The 9,598-nt window shown below is 41.9% G+C and overlaps 1 protein-coding gene across 1 annotated transcript in view; it reads left to right on the forward strand.

Moving 5' to 3' along the window:
• LOC129863618 (calcium-binding mitochondrial carrier protein SCaMC-2-like) overlaps window positions 1-6,598 on the forward strand; it is a 32,700-nt gene extending 26,102 nt beyond the window's left edge. Inside the window, exons 8-9 of the mRNA XM_055935732.1 lie at window positions 2,587-2,737; window positions 5,738-6,598. Coding sequence (XP_055791707.1) covers window positions 2,587-2,737; window positions 5,738-5,922 — 336 coding nt within the window. The 3' untranslated portion in view covers window positions 5,923-6,598. The remainder of the gene's footprint in view (window positions 1-2,586; window positions 2,738-5,737) is intronic.
• The last annotated feature ends 3,000 nt before the right edge of the window (window positions 6,599-9,598 follow it).

Genomic DNA, 9,598 nt, shown 5'->3' on the forward strand with positions numbered 1-9,598 from the left:
GATGCATTTGTTTTGGTTGTGTTTCAGATTATCTTGTGCCCAATATAAATTAATGGTAAATAATGTACTGTCATTTTGGTGTCACTTTTTTTTTTTTTTTTTTTTTTTATTAGAATAGAATATGTTTCTAAACACTTCTACATTAATGTGGTTGCTTCCATGATTAAAGGATTAGGAATAATAATGATGAGTGGGGAAGATGGAAGCACAAATATCATACCCCCAAGACATGCTAACCTCTAATTACAATAACAAGGGAGGTAAAACGTTTTTTGGGGGGTATGATATTTATGCCACTAACTTTCTCACTCGTCGTTGCTGCCTATCGAATTTGGCCCGCGGGGGATTTTATTTGGCCGCCTAAGTGTCTGTATATACGGTACATTCGGAAGGTATTCAGACCCCTTCTCTTTTTCCACATTTTGTTACGTTATTAGCCTTATTCTAAAATTGATGAGTGTTTTATTTAATCCATCTACACATAATACCCCAAAATGACAAAGCGAAAATAGGTTTAAAAATAAAGAACTTAAATACCTTAACACCAGCAATTGAGCTCATGTTCCAAAGTTTTCCCCCGCATAAGAGCGATATACTGTTTGTGATCAACCCGCAAGTTCGCTAGTGACAACTTCAGCCAACCCAGTTGATTGATATGATACAATGTTGCACTTCACTAGCAATAGTCCAAGTCAAAAAAGAGAAAAAGGGATGCAAACCGGCTGAGTAGAGAGATGAAAGCGATAGAAATAACCTGAATTAACCTAACCTATTCAGACCCTTTACTCAGTACTTTGTTGAAGCACCTTTGGCAGCGATTACAGCTTTGAGTCTTCTTGGTATGACGCTACAAGCTTGGCACACCTGTATTTGGGATTTTCTTCCATTCTTCTTTTCCCTGCAGCGTCGCTGCACAGCTATTTTCAGGTCTCTCCAGAGATGTTCAATCTTGTTTAAGTCCGGGCTTCGCCCCAGTCTGAGGACTGGAACAGGTTTTCAACAAGGATCTCTACTTTGCTTTGTTCATCTTTCCCTTTCCCTGCTGCTGAAAAACATCCCCACAGTATGATGATGCCCCCACCATGCTTCACCGTAGGGATAGTGCCAGGTTTGGCATTCAGGCCAAAGAGTTCAATTTTAGTTTCATCAGATCAGAGAATCTTGTTAATCATGGTCTGAGAGTCTTTAGGTGCCTTATGGAAAACTCCAAGCGGGCTGTCGTGTGCCTTTTACTGAGGAGCTTCTGTCTTGCCACTCTACCATAAAGGCCTGATTGGTGGACTGCTGCAGAGATGTTTGTCCTTCTGGAAGGTTCTCCCATCTCCACAGAGGAACTCTAGAGCGCTGTCAGAGTGACCGTCGGGTTCTTGGTCACCTCCCAGACCAAGGCCTTTCTCCCCCGATTACTCAGTTTGCCCGGGTAGCCAATTGTGCGCTGCTCTATGGCACTCCCAATCACGGCCGGTTGTGATACAGCCTGGAATTGAACCAGGGTCTGTAGTGACGCCTCAAGCACTGAGATGCAGTGCCTTAGACCATTGTGCCACTCGGGAGTGCAGCTTTAGGAAGAGTCTTGGTGGATCCAAACTTCTTCCATTTCAGAATGATGGAGGCCACTGTGTTCTTGCGGACCTTCAATGCTGCAGAAATGTTTTGGTACCCTTCCCCAGATCTGTGCCTCGACACAATCCTGTTTCTGAGCTTTACAGATGATTCCTTCGACCTCTTGGTTTTTGCTCTGTCCTGCACTGTCAACTGTAGGACTTTATATAGACAGGTTTGTGCCTTTCCAAATCATGTCCAATCAGTTGAATTTACCACAGGTGGACTCCAAGTTGTAGAAACATTTCAAGGATGATCCATGGGAAGAGGATGCCCCTGAGCTCTATTTCGAGTCTCATAGCAAAGCGTCTGAATACCTAAGTAAATTAGGCATGTATTTATTTTTAATACATTTTCTAAAAGCCTGTTTTCACTTGTCATTATGGGGCATTGTGTGTAGATTGATGAGGGGGAAAAAGTTATTTAATCAATTTTAGAATAAGGCTGTAATGTAACAAAATGTTGAAAAGGTATTTTTACTTTTGGTTGACAATGGAAGTTAAAGCCTAGGCCAATGCAGCAGTAGGCCTATATTCAATTACCAAATAAAAAATAGTATAATTTTTTTTATCGTGGCCATCAAAGCATTTAGAATTGTTGCCCAATGACTTGGCTTATAAAAGCACGTTTTCCAGCAGCAACCAACTGGGGAGACGCTGAAAATCGGCTTTGTAGTCCTGTGCTGTGCGTATGTGATAGTTGTTAGGTAAATAAGATGCATGATGACTAATGAAAACACACACTCGACTGGTATTTCCATCAATTAATCGATTTGGCCAGCAAATTATTTATTTATTTTTTGGCCAAAAGCCAGCAATTACTGTAACGGAAACCGTGTGTGTGTGTTGCTAAGAGGCTTTGTAATACTATTAGGACATCCAGTCTCCTCTCTGGTGTTCTTATCTCTCAGGACCACACATTTTCTCTCTTCAGCTAACCATTTTATCTCTTTCTTTTTCCCCACTCTTGTCTCCCTCCATCCAGACTCTGAAGAACTCATGGCTGCAGCGCTATGCCACAGACAGTGCTGACCCGGGGGTGTTCGTCCTGTTAGCCTGCGGTACCACCTCCAGCACCTGTGGACAGCTGGCCAGCTACCCCCTGGCCCTGGTCAGGACCCGAATGCAGGCTCAAGGTACACCACACCCACTGCCAAAACCTATTTCAAATCAAATCAAAGTTTATTTGTCACGTGCGCCGAATACAACAGGTGTAGACCTTACAGTGAAATGCTTACTTCCAGGCTCTAACCAATAGTGCGGAAAAACAGGTGTGTGTAGGTAAGTAAAGATATAAAACAACAGTAAAAATACATTTGAAAATAAGAGTAGCAAGGCTATATACAGACACCGGTTAGCCAGGCTTATTGAGGTAGTATATACAGTATATCACAAAAGTGAGTACACCCCTCACATATTTGAGTATATCTTTTCATGTGACAACACTGAAGAAATTACACTTTGCTACAATGTAAGGTAGTGAATGTACAGCTTGTATAACAGTGTAAATTTGCCTACTATATTTATTTTTCAACTTTCCTAATATTAATTACATTGGTTATATTTACAACAGGAGTATAGCCTACCTGGCTGGCATGAAAATAAACCACAGGGAAAGTGTTCTCTATTTGCTATTTAAGTTCAAAAATAAGATGTATTTTTCCCACTTGCTCCTGTTTTGATACAGGTGCATGATAATGGTCTATTCTAAATCAAAACAAATATCACACATACAGTACCAGTCAAAAGTTTGGACACACCTACTCATTCAAGGGTTTTTCTTTCTTTTACTATTTTCTACATTGTAGAATAATAGTGAAAACTTAAACTATGAAATAACACACATGAAATCATGTAGTAACCAAAAAAGTGTTCAAAAATAAAAAATATTTGTTATATTTTAGATTCTTCAAAGTAGCCACCCTTTGCAGCTTTGCAAACTCTTGGCATTCTCTCAACCAGCTTCACCTGGAATGCTTTTCCAACAATCTTGAAGGAGTTGCAAAAAATATGCTGAGCACTTGTTGGCTGTTTTTCCTTCACTCTGCAGTCCAACTCATCCCAATCCAACTCAATTGTGTTACGGTCGTGTGATTGTGGATGCCAGGTCATCTGATGCAGCACTCAATCACATAATATAGACTTTTTTCACATATCGACTTTTTTACCAAATAGGTCTTTCTTCTGTATACCACCCCTACCTTGTCACAACACAACTGATTGGCTCAAATGCATTAAGAAGGAAATAAATTCCACAAATTAACAAGGCACACCTGTTAATTGAAATGCATTCCAAGTGACTACCTCATGAAGCTGGTTGAGAGAATGCCAAGAGTGTGCAAAGCTGTCATAAAGGCAAAGGGTGGCAATTTGAAGAATCTCAAATGTATTTTGGGTAACACTTTCTGGTTAATACATGATTTCATATGTGTTATGTCGTAGTTTAGATGTCTTCACTATAATTCAACAATGTAGAAAATAGTAAAAAATAAAACCTTGAAAGAGTTCAAACTTTTGGTACTGTATACATTGCATTCAGAAAGTATTCAGACCCCTTGACCTTTCCACGTTTATTCTAAATTTAGATTTTTTTTTATATCAATCTACACACAATACCCTATAATGCCAAAGCGAAAACATATATATTTTAAGCATTTTGCAAATTTATAAAAATAAACATACCTTATTTACATAAGGATTCAGACCCTTTGCGATGACTCAAAATTTGAGCTCAAGTGCATCCATTTTCCAGTGATCATCCTTGAGATATTTCTACAACTTGATTGGAGTCGACCTGTGGTAAATTCATTTGATTGGACATGGTTAGGAAAGGCACACACCTGTCTATATAAGGTCCCACAGTTGACAGACAGTGCATGTCAGAGCAAAACCCAAGCCATGAAGTCGAAGGATTTGCCCGTAGAGCTCTGAGACAGGATTGTGTCAAGGCACAGATTTGGGGAAGGGTATACCAAAACATTTCTGCAGAAGGTCTCCAAGAACACACTGACCTCCATCATTCTTAAATCGAAGACGTTTGGAACCACCAAGACTCTTAGAGCTGGCTGCCCGGCCAAACTGCGCAATCGGGGGAGAAATGCCTTGGTCAGGGAGGTGAACAAGAACCCATTGAGCACTCTGACAGAGCACTGGAGTTTCTCTGTGGAGATGGGAGAACCTTTCAGAAGGACAACCATCTCTGCAGCAGTCCACCAATCAGGGCTTTATGGTAGAGTCGCCAGGCGGAAGCCACTCCTCAGTAAAATGCACATGACAGCCCACTTGGAGTTTGCCAACAGGCAGCTAAAGAACTCTGATCATGAGAAACCATATTCTCTGGTCTGATGAAACCAAGATTGAATTCTTTGGCCTGAATGCCAAGTGTCACATCTGGAGGAAACCTGGCACCATCCCTACAATGACACATCGTGGTGGTAGAATCAGGCTGTGGGGATGTTTTTCAGTGGCAGGGACTGGGAGACTAGTTAGGATTGAGGGAAAGATGAACGGAGCAAAGTATAGAGATCCTTGAGCAGGACAACGACCCTAGGCGCACACCCAAGACAATGCAGGAGTGGCTTCGGGGACACGTCTCTGAAATGTCCTTGAGTGGCCCAGCCAGAGCCCGGACTTGAACCCGATCGAACATCTCTGGAGAGACCTGAAAATAGCTGTGTCGCAACGCTCCCCATCCAACCTGACAGAGCTTGAGGAGATCTGTAGAGATGAATGGGAGAATCTCCCCAAATAAAGGTGTGCCACGCTTGAAGCGTCATACCCAAAAGGACTCAAGACTTATCCCTGCCAAAGGTGCTTCAACAAAGTACTGAGTAAAGGGTCTGACTAATGTAAATGTGATATTTCAGTTTATTTTTGCTTTGTGATTATGGGGTATTGTGTGTAGATTGATGAGGGGGAAAATACTATTTTAATACATTTTAGAATAAGGCTGTAACGTAACAAATTGTGGGAAGTTGAGGGGTCTGAATAGTTTCCGAATGCACTGTGTATATAGTTGCCACATCAGCATTGACCAGCATGTCTAATAATATCAACATTGACCCAGTTTCCAGAGTGGTGCATCCCTAGTGTTGATGTGTATTTCATGTCGCTCATCTTATGTTTTTTCCCCTCAGCCACCATCGAGGGCGGTCCCCAGATGACCATGTCGGGGCTGTTCCAACACATTGTGAAGACTGAGGGGGCATTTGGACTCTACCGAGGCCTGGCCCCAAACTTCATGAAGGTCATTCCAGCGGTCAGCATCAGCTATGTGGTCTACGAGAACCTCAAGATGAGTCTGGGGGTGGTGTCACGTTGAGGTCTGGGGGCAGAGGGAGGTAGCACCTCCCCTTAAGACCAAGTTGTTCATTTTTGCTTTGCCAAGCAACGGTGCGGGTGACTTGGAAAAAAGGGAGGAATCTCAGCAGACAGAGCTGGGGTTGTTAGAGACCATCTCATTCTGTAAATGTTATGAAGACAGATGGGGAGATGTACATGGAGGGAGGGAAGAGACATATTACAACACTAAGGACAAAAAAAGCAATGGAGAGATGGGAACGGACACTATGACTGGAAGAAAGGTGGGGATGGAGATCCTCTCACATAGCTGTAATCTTAAAGTATCATTATGTAAGGAGTTATTTTATCAATCCAGAGGCACTTCAACATGAGTCCACTGTTGGCTTTTTATTATCAAATTTGAAGACCCAGGTTAACTGAAAAGCAATCTCTTCACTGGAACTCCAGTATTCTCCAACCTGCTTGAAATTTGTTGACGGAAATGTATTTAGGGACCAAAAATCTGCTTTTGTTTGTCCGTTGCACTGTGGCGGCTACTGTTATGTTCACTCAATAGTACTATCCTATAGGTGGCAGTATTAGTCAACCTATCTGGCTTGTGAAAGACTGATTTTCTAATTGTCATCTAAAGTTGTCCTATGTAATATGTATCCGCCTTAATGCAGCATTCATTAAAATGTAAGAGGCTGCAACTATTAGGGCATTAGCTGTTATGAATTTGTCTGGAGGGAGCAAAACCTCAACTCACAATTTTGATTTATCTGGTTAATTCCATATTTCTCCTTTTTCTCATTGTATAGCTTGATGAGAATGTTAAACAACTGATTTGAACAGAAAGGGCAATGCAGGTTGGATGCCCATAGTGTATTATTGTCCACTTAGTCTTAAAACAGCTGGTAAGAAGTGTGTATGTCTTGATGCTAATACATTTTTTTATTGTAGCCAGATATTTAAATAAATATGGTCCAAGACATGCAGCGCTCAAAGAATAGATACTGTTAGCAGATGTTTAGTTACTATACTATAACATATTCAGAAACTGTTAAAATATTGTTTTCCAAGATACAATGCAACACATAATGATTACCTACCTACTGATTTAAGGTTTGAGACGTTACGCTGTCACTTCCTGTGTAACATTTCGGACAGGAAGATGGCGATATTGAGTCGTTTCTGGGGGGGGGGGGGGGGGGGGGGAACGGGGAAAATGTGCATGTTTTCATTATGAAAGACCATTTTCCACCACCATGCTACAGTGGCTAATTCTAGCCCCGGTCCACAGTAGCATTTTGAAACTATAGCGGTTTTTGAATGCCCATACTAACATACTATATACTATTAGTGAATTTTAGTATACGGTAAACAAACGGCATCGTTTCAGTTGAGCGTACTAGAGCATCACTTGTGCCCGGAAGTTGATGCTGTTGCTATGGAACCTCTTGCTAGCTTGTTAGCGTAACAAATGACTAGCTAAACATTTTACGATTTCAGGTGTGTTTGTAAATTCAATCTGGAGTGATAGAGTGCGCTCTGGGCATTTGTAAATCCAGAGTGTTGTCCATTTGCAAATTCAGAGCGTTTCGCTCTCGGAGTGTTCAAGAGTGCACACTGGAAGCTCTGGTCGAGGAGTAGGGTTGATCCGAGCGTTCAACGGCAGTCAAGCACCCAAGCTAACTGGCTAACGTTGGCTAGCTACTTCCAGACACAAATGATGAGAGAACACTTCACTTTGACCATTTTACTCACCCTAGCAGAACTGGTTAGGCTGTTTTCATGTTATCCAGAGCGTTGGCAACAATTTAACTACGCCTTTTTTGGCCAGCGTTTACTGACACACCGGCCATATTCAACGGGTGTTGAGCGTTTGTAAATTCATCAGTTATTCTATACGAGAAGGCTCTGAAATCGGAGTAGATAGCCATTGAAACGCAAGACTATACCACTTAGCTAAGAATTATGTAAATAATCATGTCACTAAACGTTGGGTAGTTAGTTAGATAGCAGATAGCTAATATACTGTCTGGCAAGTTTGATGTTTTAGTAACTAGTTAACAAACCTGTACATACTGCTGTAATGCTATATAGTTCGTAAGAATAGTGTAAGTTATTTGAAAAGTCAGGGCCTCCCGGGTGGCGCAGTGGTCTAGGGCACTGCATCGCAGTGCTAACTGCGCCACCAGAGTCTCTGGGTTCGCGCCCAGGCTCTGTTGCAGCCGGCCGCGACCGGGAGGTCCGTGGGGCGACGCACAATTGGCATAGCGTCGTCCGGGGTAGGGAGAGTTTGGCCGGTAGGGATATCCTTGTCTCATCGCGCTCCAGCGACTCCTGTGGCGGGCCGGGCGCAGTGCACGCCAACCAAGGGGGCCAGGTACACGGTGTTTCCTCCGACACATTGGTGCGGCTGGCTTCCGGGTTGGAGGCGCGCTGTGTTAAGAAGCAGTACGGCTGGTTGGGTTGTGCTTCGGAGGACGCATGGCTTTCGACCTTTGTCTCTCCCGAGCCCGTACGGGAGTTGTAGCGATGAGACAAGGTAGTAATTACTAGCGATTGGATACCACGAAAATTGGGGAGAAAATGGGATAAAAAAAATAAAATAAAAAGTTATTTGAAAAGTCATTACATTGCTCAACATTTGTCAAAATTAGTTAAAGCAATGAATTTGTATCAACTCTCGTCGGACTTCGGATACATATTTTACGCCATTTTCTATAAATCTGAAAAGGTGAAGCCACACCCATTTTCTGAATAGCATTATGGGCCCTAAAAGCACAGAAAGTATCCACTGCATGTATACTTTGTATTTTGGTAAACTTTTGGCATACTAACTATATCCATACTATTACCAATAAGCATACTATATACTCAATTCACGTCATAAATAGTACAGTTAGTGTATCAGTATTCGAACACGCTCAGGGGGAAAAGACAGACTGCTGCAACCCGATGCACAACATCCGGGACTAGCATTATTCACTGTAGCATGATGGTAGACAATGGTGTTTCATAAAGAAAGCACAGACATTTTCCCTGTTTTTTTTCGGTCTTCTCTCCATTAAATCGAGTTAAGGAAGGAATTGACTCCTTTGCAGCCTGAATGGAGAATGTTTTATGTACAAACCGGTCCACGGGGATACGAGTATAAAGCCGCCTGCATAGATTTTCTTTGGACGGTAAAATGAAATTACTCAATATCATAATCTGACGGTCTTTGAGCTAGTATTTCTTGAGTTTGGGACTTGTTCGAGTTTAGTCGGTTGTCACTATTTGGCTAAATGCTTTTTAGTTGGTGCAGCTTTTTCTAGTTGGTGCAGCTCCACAAAAATATGTAGTTATCTTTTGTACTTTTGCTTCAGAGCAAATACCTGAATCCATATATTCTCTCCACAAGATGGAAAAGGCTGCGTCTGTATTATTGTACCCCACCTAAGGGATACCACTCCATACTGCTTGAAATATAGCGCCTTATTTCCTGCATTGACGAGCAGGAAATTTGACTCATCGCTTTTGTAAACTTGAAATTCATATATATCGCTGAAGGCTAAAATGTATAGTATATCTATACACTATACAAAACATTAAGAACACATTATTTTTCCATGACGTAGACTGACCAGGTGAATCTGGGTGAAAGCTATGATCCCTTGTTGATGTCACTTGTTAAATCCACATCAGTCGGTGTAGATGAAGGGGAGGAG

The sequence above is a fragment of the Salvelinus fontinalis genome, chromosome 10 (assembly GCF_029448725.1).
Source record: "Salvelinus fontinalis isolate EN_2023a chromosome 10, ASM2944872v1, whole genome shotgun sequence".
NCBI classification, from domain to species: Eukaryota; Metazoa; Chordata; class Actinopteri; order Salmoniformes; family Salmonidae; genus Salvelinus; species Salvelinus fontinalis.